This window comes from Balaenoptera musculus, chromosome 6, assembly GCF_009873245.2.
Source record: "Balaenoptera musculus isolate JJ_BM4_2016_0621 chromosome 6, mBalMus1.pri.v3, whole genome shotgun sequence".
Classification (NCBI taxonomy): Eukaryota; Metazoa; Chordata; class Mammalia; order Artiodactyla; family Balaenopteridae; genus Balaenoptera; species Balaenoptera musculus.
In genome coordinates, this window is record NC_045790.1 from 86,882,459 (window position 1) to 86,903,545 (window position 21,087).

At 33.1% G+C, this 21,087-nt stretch overlaps 1 protein-coding gene across 1 annotated transcript; it reads left to right on the plus strand.

Annotated features, from left to right (window-relative positions):
* Positions 1-656: 656 nt before the first annotated feature.
* On the plus strand, positions 657-16,526 carry CYLC2 (cylicin 2). Its single transcript, XM_036856651.1, has 4 exons — positions 657-691; positions 12,394-12,434; positions 13,758-13,879; positions 15,351-16,526. Exons 1-4 carry the CDS (start codon positions 675-677, stop codon positions 16,524-16,526), a joined length of 1,356 nt encoding a protein of 451 aa, XP_036712546.1. The 5' UTR covers positions 657-674.
* The last annotated feature ends 4,561 nt before the right edge of the window (positions 16,527-21,087 follow it).

Here is a 21,087-nt window from a genome sequence, read left to right on the forward strand (position 1 = left end):
AACATTGTACATCAACTAAACTTCAATAAAATTTTAAAAAAACAAACAAACTACTCTTTAGGGGAAAAAATGTCAGTTGAAATTCCCCAAAAGGAGCTAAATAATGGCAACATTTTCAAATATTACTCTAGTAGTATTTTTATTCATCTATTAGTGGGGTGGAGTGGTAGGTAGAATTAAAATTATCTAACTCAGCTCTGTCAGTAAGTTGGTAATTTTAATAATCACCTAGCCTTCTTTAAAACCTTGTATCTATGAGTAACCCATAAGGTTACAATGGGAAAAGGCAATGTAAAGTTATGCACATGATTTAACAAAAGATACATGAATGTCAGGGAAGTTAGGATTACAACCAAGCTTAATAGATAAATGTTTAGATTCATCCTTTTCATCAATAAATTAAAACTATATGAAAAATTGAAACAATCTTTTTATTAAGATGTAAAATCAATTGGTTATTTTGAAACTACCAGTTGTATTTAGTCAGTAATAATGAATGAAAGTAAACACCAGTATTAGACTGAATATTAGAGAACATAAAACACAAGTAATAGTAGCTCTTCTTGTTTTCCCCTTTAACTCTCAGTGCTCTTGGCCTCTTTATGATGTCACCTCTCAACATCACTAATTTGAACTCACAGTGCTTAAGCCCTGGCAAATCATAGGTGGGGGAAATGTCTGTACCAAGATTGTAAGTCCTCTTGTCAAATTTTATGTTTTAAAATAACTGAAATGCTCTAGTTAACTTTACATTTATTCTCTTTAATGTAAAGAGATGTTTGTTATATTATTATTATTATGTCACCGACAAACAAGAGAGTGTGTGTTTAGCAGACACTTATGTCCTCAAGCAATATCATAAGTTGTTCTGATCCAAGACTTAACTAATTCATTCACTTGGGTAAAATATATACATGGCTATGGATAATTCTTTTTCCATGTGATTCTTCATTTTTTTTATCATATTGTATTTTGGATCATATAGAATGAAAGAATTCATGATTGATATTCAGATAACTATCATCTCCTTAGAGGCCATTTGGAAATTTATAAGAACATTTTTTTTGTCACAGTGACTAAGGAGTGCTGCTGAACTTTAGAGAGCATGGGTCAAGGGTGTTAAACCTTTGGTAGTAAGTGGGGCAGCCCAACACAAAGAAGAATAACTAAACACTAATTGTATCCCCTTGAGAAATATTGAGTATGCAAAAGTACTTTGCAATGAAAAGCAGACTATGCAGACATGGGAAGTTTGATGATAATAGTGTCCTTATTCTTAATTTATCTTGTGTTAAAGTGAGGTAGGAAAATAAAATCTTTCAATTATGTATACCTTTTTACTGTGAAGACATGGAACAAAGGCAAAGGCATGTAACTCTGAAATGTAAAGGAAAGTGTAACTGGGTTTTCTTTGGACACTACTGTTAAAGAAAAGATAAAACACAAATCTTGAAAATAAAACAGGCTTCCCTGTGCCTACCTCATTATAATACAATCACTACTTTAAAGGACAATCTTTAGTAAAATGTTTGACTGTATTTGCCCTGATTACTTTAGATGTTGAGTGACTTGCTCACTATTACACAGTAATCTCTGTTTGGCAATACACCATGACAGAATAACGTCATATTGTACTTACTTTAAAATGTTTAAGCACAATAAAATATTGACTTCATTACTACTATCATGAGGATTGTATAGCTTTCAAAGAACTTCACCATAATGGTTAAAAACCTATTTTTGGTTTTATGACTATTTCTTTATGTTGTTTTCTACTGTAATCCCCAAACTCTTGTGCTATTGTAGAATAAAAGTGTGGTTGAATTCATAATCAAATGGCCTCATTGTTAGCCAATGAAGCCCACATAAAAATCCTTAATATAAAATTTTCATATTTCCTTAGGCTCAAGTGGCAACTTCCCATTCTCTTAACAGAGAATTTGAGATGCAGAAAATAATTTTCTGCTTGTCTTTCCTCTGAACTCTTCTAACAATGATAGGAACTTAATATTAGACTTACATTTCTGTGCCATGACTACCAACTTTGTACCTGATAAAATTCTCCTCTTTGAGCTCAGTACACCCCCCGCCCACTCAATCTTCTTTAATACCTTTATTCATCCAAACCGCAACAACCCAACTCAAGAGTTTCACCTCTTCTTACCTTTGTCTTCAATTCAGGTTGTGTCAGTCAACTCAATCCCTCCATTATTAATACTGAATAGGTCTAAGACATCTGAGGGAAGTGTGAGAGGTTTGCCCAAAGATTTGGCATCAGATAGGTATCTAAAAATCTGAACTTTAAAAACTTCCAGCGTTAGCTTCCAGATCTCATATCCACTGTACATTTTATCTTTCTCTCCCTTGTGCTGCATTAATAAGTCCTCTCTTACTATCTTGGCCTAGGGATTCACCTTGATATAAAACAGGATTTATTAACCTTGGCACTATTGACATTTTAGGGGGGATAACTCTTTATTGGAGTTGAGGACTGGGTGGGGGGCAGGGAGGAATGGGGGTCCTGTGCATTATAAGATGTTTAGTAGCATTTGTGGTTCCCTACGTACTAGATGTCAGTATCAGCAAGTATGTGTGCACACATGCGTATGCACACACACATGCACGCAACTGTGACAATCAAAAATATCTCAGACATTGCAAAATATCCCCTGGGGGAGGAGATTCAAAATACACTCAGGTTGAGAAACACTGCTCTAGAAAATGTTAGAAAAAGACAGGAAATCTCAGGATACTACACATAGAGCCATCCCTCAGCAAGAAAATAACCATGTGGCTCTTGACCTTTGCCTTTACATCGAGGCCCCTCTAGCAATACAATGACTCAGGCCCCAGTCTGTCCCTGGAAAACTTTCTGCGAAGTCCTCTGTGGCCTTATTTACTGTGCATCTGATACAGAATCCCAAAATCCAGAGCCTGCTGTCAGGATATATTGGGATATATATATATGAAATATAATACTGCTCAGCCATAAAAAAGAATAAAATTGTGCCATTTGCAACAACATAGATGGACTTGAAGAGTATTATGTTAAGTGAAATAAGTCACACAGAGAAAGAGAGACACTGTATGATATCACTTACATATAGAATCTAAAAAATAAAACAAACTAGTGAATATAACAAAAAAGAAACAGACTCACAGATATAGAGAACAAACTTGTGATTACCAGTGGAGAGAGGGAAGTGGGGAAGGGCAATAAAGGGGTAGGGGATTAAAAGGTACAAACTATTATGTATAAATTAAGCTACAAGGATATATTGTACAACACAGAGAATATAGCCAATATTTTATAATAGATATAAATGGAGCATAACCTTTAAAATTGTGAATCACTATATTGTACACCTGTAACTTACATAATATTGTACATCAACTATACTTCAATAAAAAAAAAATCAACAAAATGAAACTGGAGACAATATCACATTATTGAGAGTCCTTACCCTTTGAATTTATTATACATTTTTAAATCATATCCAAACAGGGACACTGTTAAAGAAAAAGGTAAAGGTGGGTGTATTTTGTGCTTAAAGTTTTCAGACTAAAAAAAAAAAAAAACTCCCACAAAGTTGGTTAAATGTTTACCCCTTTAACAAAATACCTTTTTCTATTGGCAATATAGAAACAGATTCTTCTCTTAAAAAATGAACTCTCCATGTCTCCCATGTCTCCTACTTTGGGATCTCAACTTTTTATTCAGGAAAACCTAAAGCTAGCTTCCCTTTCTAAGTCATGAACATACTACATTCCACAATGCTGACAATGTGTATCTTCTTTACATAAAAAAGCTGACGGACACTGAGACTGATTTTGAAATGTTTAGATGTGTGGACCTGAACTGAAGGCAGATTTGTGGCTTCTGTGTTCCATTTAATCTTAGTTAAGATGAAGTATTAGTTATTGTGTGTGTGTGTATGTGTGTGTGTGTGTGTGTGTGTGTGTGTGTGTGTTTGTATTCCAAGACCTTAATTCAAAAACTAGGCATATCACAAAATAACAACCGTTTGACTTAATTGTTGTGTTTCTTCTTCTTTTTAGAGTAAGTAATTAAATTAGACCATCTTCACACTTTTGAGGGACTTTTTAAAAAGGATAGAAATAAATTTATATTAACATAAAAATAGTTTTCAAATAAAAACCAATAAAACATACACTGAGAGTTCGTGTTTTTTTCATAAGAAACTTCAAGAATTGAATCTGAATGCATCCTGGTCTAGAAAATTTCTTGACTGTCCCAGAGAGACAAGGGGAGAGATGCTGTCACCAGCAGAACTAGACTTAGGGGAAAGAATGGAAAAATTCTCTCTAGTCCTAAAAAATTAAATTGATTTAACTGCTTATGACATGTAAATTTACATAGAGAGTGAGAACTATGGTATTTGGATCATTGCTATTTTAGGGGTCCTATAAATTCTTCTCAGTAAAAATAATACTAAATGTATTGAATTGTCACTAACTCTAACCTAACCAACCTTAAGAAACATAAGAATTTTCAACCACACCATTAAGTTACATTTTGCCAGTTTCCAGTCAGTCCATTCTGCCTCTCCCCCACAAATGGCTGCTAAGTTACCATAGAAAATCTTGCCTATTCTTGAAATTAACACAAATTAAATCATAACGTATATGCTTTTGGGTTTCTGGATTTTTTTCTTTCAGTATAATATTTTTTTTTGGATTCATCCATGTTTCCATGTTGCATACATCAGTAATACATTCCTTTACATAGCTGAGTAGTATTCCATTGAATGAATATACCATACTTAGTTTATCCATTCTCCTGTTGATCACTTTAGTTTTGGATTATTATGGGTTACTTTAGCTTTGGGTTATTATGAATAAAGTTGCTATAAACATTTTTCCCAAGTTTTTTGGAGATTTCTCTTGGGTAAGCTACTAGTGGAAATGCTGAACCATACATAGAACATGTGTATGTTTAACTTTATTTTAAAAAAATCAAGGGACTTCTCTGGTGGTCCAGTGGTTAAAACTTCACCTTCCAATGCAGGGGGTGTGGGTTCAATCCCTGGTCAGGGAGCTAAGATCCCACATGTCTTGCAGCCAAAAAACCAAAGCATAAAACAGAAGCAATGTTGTAACAAATTCAATAAAGACTTTAAAAATGGTCCACATCAAAAAAAAAACTTAAAAAAAAATTAAAACAAATCAAGTGGTATTCCAAGGTGGTTGTACCATTTGTACCTTCACCACTGATGCTGAACATGTCAGATGCTCTATATTGTAGCTGATGACTGGTGTCATTAATCCTTAACTTTAGCTCTTCTAGTGGGTTTAAAGGGTTCTTTTACTTCTAATCAGATATATGTGTGTGTGTGTGTGTGTGTGTGTGTGTGTGTGTGTGTGTATATATATATATTTTCCTTTTCATCTTTAATTTCCCTGAGGAATTTTTTTTTTTTTAGTTCTCTTATACAGGTCTCACATATATTTCAATAAAATTATTTTAAAATAATGTTTGTTATTACAAATTATACTATTATATTGTTTTCTTAAATTTATATGCCCAACTTTTCTAGTTATAGAAATATAATTAGTTGATATAATTAGACCTTGTATCATATGATCTTATTATGTTCAATAAATAGCTCTAAATTATTTTTTAGGTGTCATTGGATATTCTACTTACTAAACAATGCCCTCTGTGAATAAAGTCCAATTTTACTTCTTCCTTTCCATTTTAATGTTTTTATTGCCTTATGGAACAAAACAGCATCTGGATTACAATGCTGAATGAAGTGAGCATCCATGCCTTGTTTATAGTTTATAGAGGAAAGACAGTCAATATTCCACCATTAATTAATTTGATTTTAATAGTAACTATTATCAGGACTCATTTAATCTATTTGAGGAAGATGCCTTCGATTCCTAGTGTTCTCAGAGTTTTTAAATTATGAATGAATGTTACTCTTTTTCAAAACTTCTTCTGCATATCTTGAGATAATCAGATGAATTTTCTTATATGTTATTTGGAGTGATTACAATGATTAATTCATATATATTAAACCAACTAGTTTACACTGCAGAGAGTAAACCTCAATGATCATGGTATGTTAGCCTTTTTATATATTGTTCAGCAAGATTAATAAATTGTTAAGGAATTTTTGCATTTATGTTAATGCATGGTATTAGTCTATAATATACATTTCTGGTAATGTCCTTGAGACATTTTGGTGACAGGGTTATTTATATTGATCTCAAAAATGAGTTTAAATATCTTCCCGCTTCCTCTTATTTCTGAAAAACTTGTGTAGAGTTGTTAGTATTTTTCCTTAAGTTTTTAATTGGATTTATCAGTAAAACTCCATGGGCCTGTGCATTCTTTTCTGGGAAGGTTTTTGATAGTGAATTAAATTTATTTAATAATTATAGGGCTATTCACATTTTTGTTGTTTCATCTTGTGTCAGTATTGGTAAATAAACTGAGTTTTACAAGGAGCTCATCTATTTCACTTGAGTTGCTCAGTTTATTATAATAAGATTATTACTGATATTCCTCATTATCCTTTAAAATCTATATAATTACAAAACCTTCATCTCTCCTGATATTGGTAATTTGTGTGTTCTCTCTGTTTTTCTTCATCAGTTTTTCTAAAAGTTAATAAATTTTAATAATCTTTTCAAAAACAAATTTTGGATCTTTATATTTGCTCTAATTTGTTTTTTTTAATTTTTTATTTTATATTGGAGTATAGCTGATTTACAACGTTGTGTTAATTTCAGGTGTACAGCAAAGTGATTCCGTTATACATATACATATATCTATTCTTTTTCAAATTCTTATCCCATTTAGGTTATTACAGAATATTGAGCATGGTTCCCTGTGCTATACAGTAGGTCCTTCATGGTTATCTACTTTTAAATATAGCAGTGTGTATATGTCAATTCCAAATTCCCAATTTATCCATATGCCTCACCTTTCCTTTTTGGTAACCATAAGTTTGTTTACTATGTCTGTGTGTCTGTTTCTGTTTTGTAAAGAAGTCCATTTGTATCATTTTTTTTTTTTTTTTTTAGATTCCACATGTAAGTGGTATCATATGATATTTGTCTTTTTCTGTCTGACTTACTTCACTTAGTATGATAATCTCCAGGTCCATCCATGTTCCTGCAAATGGCATAATTTCATTCTTTTTAATGGCTGAGTAATATTCCACTGCATATGTGTACCACATCTTCTTTATCCATTCATCTGTCAATGGACATTTAGGTTGCTTCCATGTCTTGCCTATTATAAACAGTGCTGCAAGGAACACTGGGGTGCATGTATCCTTTTGAACCATGCTTTTCTCCAGATATATGCCAAGGAGTGGGACTGCTGGATCATATGGTAGCTCTATTTTTAGTTTTTTCAGGAACCTCCATACTGTTCTCCATAGTGGCTATACCAATTTATATTCCCACCAACACTGTAGGAGGGTTCCCTTTTCTCCACACTCTATCCAGCATTTATTGTTTGTAGACTTTTTGATGATGGCCACTCTGACTGGTGTGAGGTGATATCCCATTGTAGTTTTGATTTGCATTTCTCTACTGATTAGTGATGTTGAGCATATTTTCACGCCCCTCTTGGCCATCTGTATGTCTTCTTCAGTGAAATGTCTATTTAGGTCTTCTGCCCACTTTGATTGGGTTGTTTCTTTTTTTTGATATTGAGCTGCATGTGCTGTCTGTAAATTTTGGAGATTAATCCCTTGTTGGTCACAATGTTTGCAAATATTTCTCCCATTCTGTGGGTTGTCTTTTCCTTTTGCTTATGGTTTGCTTTACTGTGCAAAAGCTTTTGAGTTTAATTAGGTCCCATTTGATTCTTTTTATTTTATTTCCATTACTCTAGGAGATGCACTGAAAAAGATATTGCTACAATTTATGTCAAAGAGTGTTTTGCCTATGTTTTCCTCTAAGAGTTTTACAGTATCCAGTCTTACATTTAGGTTTTTAGTCTACACAAGTTTGTTCTTGTGTACGGTGTTAGAGAATGTTTTAATTTCATTCTTTTACATGTAGCTGTCTAGTTTTCCCAGTACGATTTATTGAAGAGACTGTCTTTTCTCCACTGTGTAGTCATGCCCTCCTTTGTCATAGAGTAATTGACCATAGGTGCGTGGGTTTATTTCTGGGCTTTCTATTCTGTTACATTGATCTATATTTCTGTTTTTGTACCAGTACTATATTGTTTTGATTACCGTAGGTTAGTAGTATAGTCTGAACTCAGGGACCCTGATTCCTACAGCTATGTTTTTCTTTCTCAAGATTGATTTTGGGACTTCCTTGGTGGTCCAGTGGTTAAGAAAAGAATCCACACTTCCAACGCAGGGGGCACAGGTTTGATCCCTGGTGGGGGAACTAAGACCCCACATGCCATGTGGTGTGGCCAAAAAAAAAAAAAAAAAAAGATTGATTTAGCTATTCAGGGTCTTTTGTGTCTCCATACAAATTAAAAAATTTTTTGTTCTAGTTCTGTGAAAAATGCCACTGGTAATTTTATAGGGATTGCAATGAATCTGTAGATTGCCTTGAGCAATATAGTTGTTTTGACAATATTGATTATTCCAGTCCAAGAACGTGGAACATCTTTCCATCTGTTTGTGTCATCTTCAGTTTCTTTCAGCAGCAGCTTACAGTTTTCAGAGTGCAGTTCTTTTGCCTCCTTAGGTAGGTTTATTCCTAGATATTTTATTCTTTTTGATGTGATGGTACATGGGATTGTTTCTTTAATTTCTCTTTCTAATATTTCATTGTTAGTGTATAGATATGCAACAGATTTCTGTGTATTAATTTTATATCCTGCAACTTTAGCAAATTCATTGATGAGCTCTAGTAGTTTTCTGGTAGCATCTTTAGGATTTTCTATGTAAAGTACCATGTCATCTGCAAAGAGAGACAGTTTTACTTCTTTTCCAATTTGGATTCCTTTTATTTCTTTTTTTTCCTCTGATCGCTGTGGCTAGGACTTCCAAGTCTATGTTGAATAAAAATGGTAAGAGTGGACATCCTTGTCCTGTTCCTAATCTTAGAGTAGATGCTTTCAGCTTTTCACCATTGAGTATGATGTTAGCTGTAGGTTTGTAACATATAGCCTTTATTATATTGAGGTGTGTTCCCTCATTGCCCACTTTCTGGAGAGTTTTTATCATAAATGGGTGTTAAATTTTGTCAAAAGCTTTTTCTGCATCTATTGAGATGATCATATGGTTTTTATTCTCCAATTTGTTAATGTAGTGTATCACACTGATTTACTTGAGGATACTGAAAAATCCTTGTATCCTTGGGATAAATCCCAGTTGGTAGTGGTGTATGATCCTTTTAGTGCATTGTTGGATTCTGTTTGCTAGTATTTTGTTGAGGATTTTTGCGTCTATGTTCACCAGTATATGGCCTGTAATTTTCTTTTTTTTTTTTTGTGGTATCTTTGTCTGGTTTTGGTATCAGGGCGATGGTGGCCTCATAGAATGAGTTTGATAGTGTTCCTCCTTCTGCATCTTTTTGGAAGAGTTGAGAAGGATAGGTTTTAGCTCTTCTCTAAATATCTGATAGACTTGCCTGTGAAGCCATCTGGTCCTGTACTTTGTTGAGAGTTTTTTAATCACAGTTTCAATTTCAATACTTGTGATCAGTCTGTTCATATTTTCTATTTATTCCTAGTTTAGTCTTGGGAGACTGTACCTTTCTAAGAATGTGTCAATTTCTTCTAGGTCTTCCATTTTATTGGAATGTAGTGGCTGTAGTAATCTCTTACGATACTTTGTATTTCTGTGCTGTCAGTTGTAACTTCCTATTTTTCATTTCTAATTTTATTGATTTGACCCCTCTTCCTTTTTTTCTGGATGAGTTTCACTAAAGGTTTATCAATTTTGTTTATCTTCTCAAAGAACCAGCTTTTAGTTTCATTGATCTTTTCTATTGCCTTCTTCATCTCTATTTCATTTATTTCTGCTCTGATCTTTATGATTTCTTTCCTTCTACTAATTTTGGGTTTTGTTTGTTCTTCTTTCTCTAGTTGCTTTAGGTGTAAGGTTAGATTGTTTGAGATTTTTCTTGTTTCCTGAGGTAACATTGCATTGCTATCAACTTCCCTCTTAGAACTTCTTTTGCTGTGTCCCATAGGTTTTGGGTCATCATGCTGTCATTGTCATTTGTCTCTAGGTATTTTTTTTACTTCCTCTTTCATTTCTTCAGTGATCCACATTGTTTAGCCTCCACATATCTATGTTTTTTTACAGTTTTTTTTTTTTTTCTTGTAGTTGACTTCTAATCTCATAGCCTTGTGGTTGGAAAAGATGCTTGATATGTTTTCAATTTTCTTAAATTTACTGAGGCTCACTTTGGGGCCCTGCATGAGATCAATCCCGGAGAATGTTCCACAGGCATTTGAAAAGAATGTGTATTCTGCTGCTTTTGGATGGAATGCTCTAAAAATATCAATTAAGTGCATCTGGTCTAATGTGTCACTTAAGGCCTGTGTTGCCTTATTGATTTTCTGTCTGGGTGATCTTTCCACTGATAAAAGTGGGGTTATATTTGCTCTAATTTTGTTTCTCTTTCACTGATTTTTCTTGCTTAAGCTTTATTATTTTCTCCCTTTAACTTTGACTTTAGTTTGATATTTTCCTAATTTTAAAGCAATAATTTACAACACTGATTTTAAACTTTTTTCTAATAAAATGCATTAAAGCTATAAAGTTCTCTCTATGTACTGTCTGCAGTATTCCACAATTTTTGTTATAAATTATTGTCCATTTGCTTCTTTTTCATAAGTGTGCATTGTAAATTGTTTGACCGCTGGTTATGTAGAAGGAGGTGTTTATGTTTCAAATGTTTATGTACTTTCAATATACTGTTGACCCATGAATAACATGGGCTCTAGGGGAGCCAATCCCCACAAAGTCAAAAATCCACACAGAACTTAATAGTTGGCCCTCCAAATCTGTGGTATTACATTCAGAGATTCAACCAACCACAGATCTTGCAGTATGGTTGTATTATTGAAAAATATCCACATATAAGTGGGCCCATGAAGTTCAAACCCTTGCTATTCAAGGGTCAACTGTAATTTTGTTATTGATTTTTAATTCAATTGCTTTATGATCAAAGAATATTCCTCAGAGATTACACAGAAATTAATGGACCATGCCTATGTACCACTTTTTAAATCTCAAATTTAATAATATTGTTTCATGACATAGTTCCTCTTTCAGAGCATTTAGAAAAGAGAAGTTCATAACCATGGTTGAAAATCAAAATTTCTTCAGCAGTGTATAAATATAGATTGGCTAGGTTTAAACCTAGAGATATAGTAGGGTGAGTAATTTTAATGCACGCCCTCAGTTAAGAAATCACTAGACCAGGTAACTTATTAGTCAACACATCCTGAATTTTATTCAATTAATTCATTCAAATTTTTGTAGGGTGGCAAAAATGTGCCAGGTTTTTAATGGGAACAAAAATTTTAATGAAGGTACCAAGATACTTCTGTACTGCACTTTATTCTTAATATTTATGTAATGTTAAAATAAGGAAAACACTGTATGAGCATGTGTGTTTTTATGTGTGTGTGTATGCGTGTGTGTGTAAGCCCCAAACTCATTCATGATCAACAATGACATTATTTCTGTAATATAATGGGATGATGTATAATAATATTTCTTTAACAGATCTTAATATGTGCCTCCATTACAAATAAATAAGAATTAGATATAAAACTCCCCTTTGTGAGAATAAACATGCTCATATAGTACTAAGACAAATGGAAATTTGTAAATTGAAACTACTTTGCAACATAGTTTTATTTCTCATATTTTCCTAGAGAAGAAAAAAAGTCAAAATCCATATCAATGCTTGTGGTATACACTAACAAACACACACACACACACATGCACACATTCACAGACAGACATGCATGCCATTGAGTGATTTGGATTTGGTTAAATTCTGAGATTATTTTGAGGATCTGATTTCACCTAGGCATAGTGTTTTTAAGATGATGTCTTATAATTCTTACAATGTCTTATAGTTCAATTTTAAGAGAATTTGGAGCATAAAGTGGGGAAAAATTCAATCATGGTGTCACATTAAAAAGCCCATAAATGTCCATATTTCAGATATGCATTTTGGTGAGGTTTTTTTTTTAATGTTTTTATCCATTTTGTTTTAGTTATGTTGAAGTTTGTGTTAAAAACACATATTTGCTCATTTCTATTTTTCTAGGATGAAGTAATCTTACATAATAATAGAGATCTAAGAATGTAAAATATTTCTCTAGTTGGTCGTGGCAAGTGTTTATGTACAATAATGATCATTAAATGGAGTGATTTTGTATAAATTAATTAAAACTTTCCCCTCTTATTTTAATAGCCAAAAAATAAACTTTGGGACATATGATAATTACATCCCAGGTAAGAAAGTTCAATTTTTTTAAACAGGTATGATTAATTTTAGGGATAAGTGATAAACAACAGCTGTCATGGAGTATTATTAAAAATCAGCTTTTAATTTTCCTAAGCACCTTTCTCATGGGCTCATTGAATACCTTCTAAAGATATTTTGTCTTAATATCCACAGAAGATTAAGTGAATATGTTCAGCAACATAAAGGTGGACATATTTACATGTTAGAACTCAAACAGTTAGATAATCTTACAGTTGAAAGGCAGTGTAAAAAAATGGATAAATAACTTCTTACCTGTGTCAGGAATGTCTTCTGCTACATTGCTGATATTCTATATCGGACATATAATTGGCAAAAAAATTCATTACTTGACAAGGCCAGTCAATCTGATGGTGAAGGACTTCTTATATCAAGTAATCAATTTTCTCTCATATATTAAACTTAAATCTATCTTTCATTCTGCATATTTTCTCATTGATCCTGATTCTATGTTTAGGAGACTCACAGGACAAGTCTATTTTCTCTTATATACAGCATTTTTGTGCATACTTAAATAGAGTGAGGATATCTCTCTCACAGGTCTTATTGGTAACCTAAATATTTTTAACCATTTATATTATAGTTTCCATGTAACTCGACCCTCACAATCACAATTCTGTAGGTACTCTTTATTTATCGATTTTCTTCATTAGTATGCCACCGATGACAATGCAGTTCTTGGGTGTATGACATTTACTCTTGTAGCTTAGAATATGGTTACTAACTAAGGGAATCTTAAGTGTTAGCCTTTATATTCAGTCATATATTTACTGAATATTTTAAATAGGAACTGTGCTAAGTACTCTGGGAGCTACAGAAGTAGCTACCATATTTTCTGTTCTCAGTAGAATTGTATTCTAACCAAATGAGTATAAAGCAAAAATCTAGACTGGAAGAGATAGAAAGATTAAAAGGAAACAGTAAAACTGTTTTTTTTCCATTTACATTACAGACTATATTAGTTTCACAATGACTATATAATTAACTATAAAACTAGTCAAAATTTTAAAAAATCAAATTTTATTTTCTCATATTAATAGTACAGAATTTCAAACATTACCAAATACATGAAGCCATAATTTGAATCATTTATTTATTAATTTACTTATGATTACTTACTGCCATTTTATTTATTTTTTAATTTTTTCTAAACCAAACCAAATTTATTTACAAATTATTAACCTCTTGACAGTACTTGGGCAATGGGAAAGAATGGGCAAGAGAAACTTACTGCCATTTTAGATAAAATTCTATTTATTCTGAAGTGTATGCTTAATGTTTTCTTATTTTAGTCAGTGAATTAAGTAAAAAATCATGGAATCAGCAACATTTTGCCCTGGTATTTCCCAAACCACCACGGCCAGGAAAAAGAAGGAGATCAAAACCTTCCCAACTACAAGACAAAACAGTTCCTGTGAGTATTGAAAAGATCACATAATTTTACTGGTAATAATCTTGTGAAATCATGTATAGCTATATATGTTACAGATCATCATTGACCAATGGGATTTCTGTGATGATGAAAGTATTTTATATCTTTGCATTCCAATTCCAATATGGCTACTGAACACTTGAAATGAGGCTAGTGCAACTGAGCAGTTGAATTTTACATTCAATTTGATTCAGTTCACATGTGGCTTTTAAATTGTACAGCACAGTTAAAGGTAACTCAATTCTACTACTTGGAGAAAGTAGATATATTTAATTTGCATTTCAGTGTATACAAATTATTCCCTTATTTCATATTAAATATTTGCTCAGCAATCCCACATTATAGAAAATATGTATCCAAGAAGCACAGAAATCTGGAGATCCTAATGCTACAGTTAGTATGAGCATTCAGAAAATATTCCCCAGTTGGAGAAACCCCCTCATGAGAATCATGGAGTTACATTATACACTAAGGAAGTTTCAATGCTTTCTCATTTCCTATAATATAGAATTCCAGATTTTGAATATTAGAAGATTAATATTTCCCAATGTTTCTGGAATCATCAAGGAAATGAAAATGTTCCAAGAAAAGTTTTCACAAAATAACATATCATCAACTCTTGTTTATTTTAGGGAATGTATTTAATCAGTAGTAACCTAGGTTTCTTCTAGGTTTTCTCATCTTTTTTAAATTTTCCTTTCTTTCTTTATTAAATTTATTTTTCCAGCCATTAACATTCTTTCCAAAATTTGCTATTTTTGCAATTAAGCTTTTAAAAATATTTGATTAGGAGTTGAAAACAGAATGTACCATTCTGCTCAAACTAACGTCCACTGAACGTTATAGCTTTCATTATTGCAGTTTCTTATCTGATATAACTATATATAACTCAAATTATATCTTGTCAGGCAGAGGAGTATTAGGCTTTTACTTTTAACCACAGGTAGCATTCTAAATTCCAGAGACTTTGAATGTGACAATAGAGACCAGGATATGCCTGAACATGAAACTCTTAGATGTTAGAGAATAATTAGTTTCTGAGTTAGCACAGAAATGGAAGGTGGGGAAGACATTCCAAGAAATCTCAAGAACACAGAGTAAAAAAACAAAAACAAAAACACAAACAAAACCTAAATTTCTCATGATTGTGAAGAGAGGTTCTGATTTGTCATTAGTCAGTGGAGTTCTGTGAGAATTTTAACATAAAATCTTGAGGGAATTATGAAGATCCTCTAAATTATAATCAGGCCTTAAATGAGGCATGGCTGTCCTTTAGTACAAAAAAGGAACAAAGTTGAAAAAACATAATAAACTATGCAATCTACCATTTACCCACTATTTATCAAAATATAAAATCTTTTCATGGTTGAAGTTAAGTGTATTTAATATCTGGTAATAAAGGCTGTGTACCTCACACACAAGTTGTTCATTATTATTCTAACCAATATTTCAGAGATATGATGAAGACAAATTAAGGGGAGGTCACAAACCACCATTATGGATGCACCGTTCTTTAATGAGAATTTCTGAGAGACCATCTGTTTATTTAGCTGCTAGGAGGCAGCCTCCACAGAAACCAGCTCAACACTCCAGGGAGGATGCTAAAGATGTAGCAAAACCTTTATCTCCATCAATAATTAAGAAAAGTAAGGAAGACAAGAAGGACAAATCAGATTCAGAAGCAGAGTCCACAGTTTCAGAGGAAAAACTTAGGAAAGGTTCAAAGAAAGAACCAGGAACTAAAGAAGAGAAAGCAGATGCAAAGAAAGATGTCAAAATAGAGAAAAAAGGTTCAAAGAAGGGCAAGGAGTCAGTTACAGAATCTGAAGATGAAAAAGCAGGTGCAAAAAAAGGTTCTAAAAAATACAAGGAAGGTTCAAAGAAGGACAAAGACTCAGCTACAGAATCAGAAGGTGAAAAAGGAGATGCAAAGAAAGACTCTAAAAAAAATAAGAAAGGGTCAAAGAAGGGCAAGGAGTCTGATACAGAAACAGAAGGTGAAAAGGGAGATGCAAAGAAAGATTCAAAAAAAGATAAGAAAGGTTCAAAGAAGGGCAAGGTGTCCATTATAGAATCAGAAGGTGAAAAAGGAGATGCAAAGAAAGATTCTAAAAAAGATAAGAAAGGTTCACAGAAGGGCAGGGAGTCTGCTACAGAATCAGAAGGTGAAAAAGGAGATGCAAAGAAAGATTCCAAAAAAGATAAAGGTTCAAAGAAGGGCAGGGAGTCTGCTACAGAATCAGAAGGTGAAAAAGGAGATGCAAAGAAAGATTCCAAAAAAGATAAGAAAGGTTCAAAGAAGAGCAAGGAGTCCATTACAGAATCAGAAGGTGAAAAGAAAGATGGAAAGAAGGATAAGAAAGGGAACAAGGATTCAAAGAAACCTGGTGAGAAAGGAGATGAATCAAAGGACAAGAAAGATTCAAAGAAGAAGGAGAGTAAAAAGGATAAGAAAGATGAAAAGAAGCCCGGTGAGGCAGATAGTGAGTCAAAAGATGCTGCCAAGAAAGAAAAGAAAAATACCAAGAAAGAAAAGAAAGATGCCAAGAAAGAAACTGACACAGAATCTGCTGAGTCAAAGAAAGATGCCAAGAAGGATGCAAAGAAAGATGCCAAGAAGGGCAAGTAGGTCTTGGATGATAATTCAAAAGAGTATTTGATGGAACAATTTTAGTAGTCTGAAACTGAATATATGAAAAGGGGGATTCAAAGAATTAATGAAATAATTTTTTAAGTGGGGGAAAGAAGAACACAAAGATGGGCTCAGAAAACCTTCATTAAAAATATAAGGAAGACGTTAAAAGGACTTGGAGGATACTTATGCTAAATTTGGGGATATGAAGAATTCAATGAAAGATCCCTAAAAAGATTCAAAAAGAATATGCAGAAGTTAATGATGTTGAATCTGTGGATACAAAGAAGAAAAAAAATCAACAAAGGCGTCAAAAAAATTCAAGGATGCAGATATTGAATCCATAGATTTAAACAACCTGAAATTGCACCCACAGATTTAAATAAAGAACCATAGGAGTCATGAGAGGAAGTCAAACAAATTTCATAAAGTCTACTTTCAAATAAGTACAAATACAAATTAAAGGTAGCATTCCTCAAAAGAAAAAGAAAAAAGAAAAAAGGAAAAAAATTACTGCTTTTTTGTGAGCCTGTACTATCTCTGAAGTATAAACAGCCACAACAGGTTGATGGATTTTGAATACTCTGCTTCCAAGACAAGATAAACATACTTGGTAAGTTAGTTTTGTTTTCTTTTAAGTCAAATAAGATTAAAAAACAATTAAACTGACTTAAAGGTTTGAATTGAAATTTACCATTCTTATAAAATCTCTGTAAGCTGCTCACTAGATTTTTACTAGACTTTCAGCAAGTTTGGACTTTTTTATAATAAGAAATATTTAAGAATATGGAGGGAACACCACATGAATGAAGATTTTAAAAGTGTCAATGAAAAGGTTAAGGGAAGTAGAATTATTTAAGGTGAGGGAGAAGAGACTGGCTTATGATATAGAACTTTAATAATTTTAACAATTACTTATCAAAAGTTTCGTTTGATTGTTTTAACAGAAAATGGTGGCCAACTTCTCCCCATTTAAGGAAGGATGAAAATCAAAATTGTCCAAATTACAAATGTGAGTAAATTTAAATGAGACATATTGATTCTTGATAATCTGATAAATACATATATAAAACCAAATTAACCAGAATTCAACAGAATCTAGCAGAGTGAAAATACCTATAGGATATTATTTTGATGTGGAAACAATTAACTTTGTATCTTTATAACTATATTAAACTCTCTTGTGACCCATGAATCTTATAAATGTGAAGAAAAATAAAAAGCAATATAAAGCAAAAGGTAAAATCTTGGACCTGCCAATTAGTGCCAATTAAATATTTTCTGATTTAAAACATTCTCTCTCAGATAAACTCAGCATCGTCGCAGAACTCACTAAGTGATTTTCTCTCCCCTTTATTCTTTGCAGTATAAACTCTAGATCCAAGTTAAAGCTTCTCCTTGATATTAAAGGAAGGGTTTCCCATTCCATATGCCCTCAAGAGCTAACTTTCTATTAATAGTGAACTATAACAGTTTTGCCTGTTCTTTAAATATTGGCCCCTGTCCCCCTACATCAACTGCTCAAGGATTAATGGCTATTGTAATTCATGGTCTTCCAGATGGTCCTACCTTGCTGATCTGGATCAGCTGCAATGACAAAGAGAATCAAATCCTGCCCCACTGTTCTCCTCTCCCCCTTCCAGGGAACTCCTCATTCTCCCTCTGCTTAGAGTAAAATTCTATGTTTAGGTATTCAACCTTTTCTGAAAATGTTAGCATCACTCTGGGAATTTAGGAAATCGTTTATTTTTTTCATTTTTTATTGGAGTATAGTTGATAACACAACAATGTTGTGTTAGTTTAGGAAATCATTTTAAATCCCCCTCTTACCTCTAAAAATGCTTTTAAGATCATTTTCTAACATAGTATTCAAAAGCCAAATTTTAGATTCAAATTTAATGCACAGTGAAAGAACAACTGAGTGTCTGCCTTTACCATTCTACTGAAATGTACCAAGGTCACCAGGAACCTCCATGTAGCCAAATCCAACAGCAGTATCTTTTTATCCTGGTCCCTATTCTCTTTTCTATCTATATTTCCTTGAGTTATTCCATCCATTCCCATGGATTTATACAACAGTCTTATGCTGTTGAATCCCACATTTAAACGTAGTATTGATTTCTCCACTCAACTCCAAATTCATATATCCAAATAGTAAATTAAAGCATCTACATGACTGTCTTCCAGGCACCTCAAAATTAACATGTCCCAAATAGAACTCTTGATATCCCTCCACCAAAACCTGTGGTTCTCCAAAGTTTCACCAGCTCAGTAAATGACAGTGACATCTAACCTGATGACTCAATCCAAAATTGATGGGTCATGCATAATTACTCTTTTTTCTTTACCCTGCTTATCAGTCAGTAAGTCCTTCCTGACTACCTCCAAGATAACTGAATTGGTTTACTTCACTGCATTTCTACCATTTCCACACTAGAAGTCCAACTAGCTATTATATCTCAATTGGAAACCCCCCGCCAAAACCCTACCTAAATGCAGGGGAAGCCCCCTACATCATTTCTCACCACTTTGCCACAAACCATTCTCAACACAAAAATCATGATGTTTCTCCATTACTCTAAACTTTCTAGTGTATCAAAGTCACATTTAGCATAAACTTTTCCTCTGCTCTAGATTATAAAGCCTTTAATGATCTGGCTGCTGACTATTTATCTGCCCTCATGTGGTACCAAAATTGCCTACCATGCTCTTGTCACACTGGATTTCTTTCTGTATTTAACTATATAGACCATTAAGGTTTCTAGGCTTCACACTTGTTCCCTCTGCTTATAACACAATTCTCCACGAACTTCACATTGTTGACATCTTCAAATTAACAATTTTCACCTTAAATTTTACCTTTCTGGATATTTTTTAAAAGATTTTATTTTTTAGAACAGTTTTAGGTTTACAGAAAAGTTAATCAGAAGGTACAGAGATTTCACATATATGCCCTGTACCCACACATGCATAGCTTCCCCCATTATCAACATCCCCCACCAGAGTAGTACATGTTACTACTGATGAACATACATTTATATATCATTATCACCCAAAGCCCACAGTTTACATCAAGGTACACTCTCGGTGGTGCACATTTTATGGGTTTTTAAAAAAATGCATAATGACATATATAGTAGTTTCACTGTTCTAAAACTCCTCTGTGCTCTGCTGATTCATCCCACCCTTTCCCCCTACCCCTAGCAACCACCGATCTTTTTACTGTCTCCAGAGTTTTTCCTTTTCAAGAATATCACATTGCTGTAATAATATAGCTAGTAGCCTTTTCAGACTGGCTTCTTTCATTTAGTAATATGCATTTAAGTTTCCTCCATGTCTTTTCATGGCTCATTTCTTTATAGCGTTGAAAAATATTCCATTACCTAGATGTAAGACTGTTTATTTATCCATTTACCTACTGAAAAATATATTAGTTGATTCTTAACTTTGGATATTATGAATAAAGCTACTATAAACATTCATACGTAGATATTTTCATGGACATAAATTTTCAACCCCTTCGGGTAAATACCATGGAGCACAATTGCTGCATTGTATGATAAGAATATGTTTAGTTTTGTAACAATACTATATTATATACTTAGAAATTTGCTAAGAGGGTAGATCTGTTTTTTATCATATAAAAATGGTAACAATATATAAAGAAGGTGGGAGGAAGCTTTTGGAGGTTATGAATAGGTTTATGGCATAGATTGTGGTGATGGTTTCACAGGTGTATACTTATCTCCAAACTCATGAAGTCATCAAGGTGTATACATTAAATATGTACAGCTTTTTGTATGTCAAAAAAGGTGTGTGTGTGTATATATATATATGTATATATTGTATTATATATTATATATATATACACATATAGATATTACACACACACTTGCTCATAAACACACACACACACAAAAGAAACCTTCAAACTGTCTTTTATAGTGGGCTGAACAATTTTGCAGTCCCACCAGCAATGAATGAGAGTTCCTGTTGCTCTACACCCTTCCCAGATTTGGCATTATCAGTGTTTTGGATTTTGGCCATTCTAATTGGTGTGGTATCTCATTTTGATTTGCATTTCTTCCAAGACACATAGGTGGTGCACACTTTCACATAGGTGGCGCACACTTTCATATGCTTATTTGCAATCCGTTTATCTTCTTTGGTGAGGTGTCTGTTAAGGTTTTGACTCATTTTTTAACCAGATTCTTTGTTTACAATATTATTGTTGATTTTTAAGAGTTCCGTGAATATTTTGGATAAGAGTCCTTTATCAGATACGTCTTTTTCAAATATTTTCTCCCGGTCTGTGGCTTGTCTTTTTATTCTCTAGTCAATGCTTACACAAAGCAGAGTTTTTTATTTTGTTTTAATGAAGTCTGGCTTATCAATTCTTTCATGAATTTCTTTGGTTTTGTATCTAAAAAGTTACCACCAAACCCAAGATCATTTAGATTTTCTCTCATATTATATTCTAAGACATTCAGAGTTCTGCATTTTACATTTAGGTCTGTGATCCATTTTGATCCAAACATGTTTCTCTGCCCATCCTTTT

Excerpts from the sequence above, each read along its gene's own strand:
- CYLC2 (XM_036856651.1), top strand. Across the intron at positions 12,435-13,757 it reads ATATGATAATTACATCCCAG|TCAGTGAATTAAGTAAAAAA; the intron begins GTAAGAAAGTTC and ends TTCTTATTTTAG. Across the intron at positions 13,880-15,350 it reads TACAAGACAAAACAGTTCCT|AGATATGATGAAGACAAATT; the intron begins GTGAGTATTGAA and ends CCAATATTTCAG.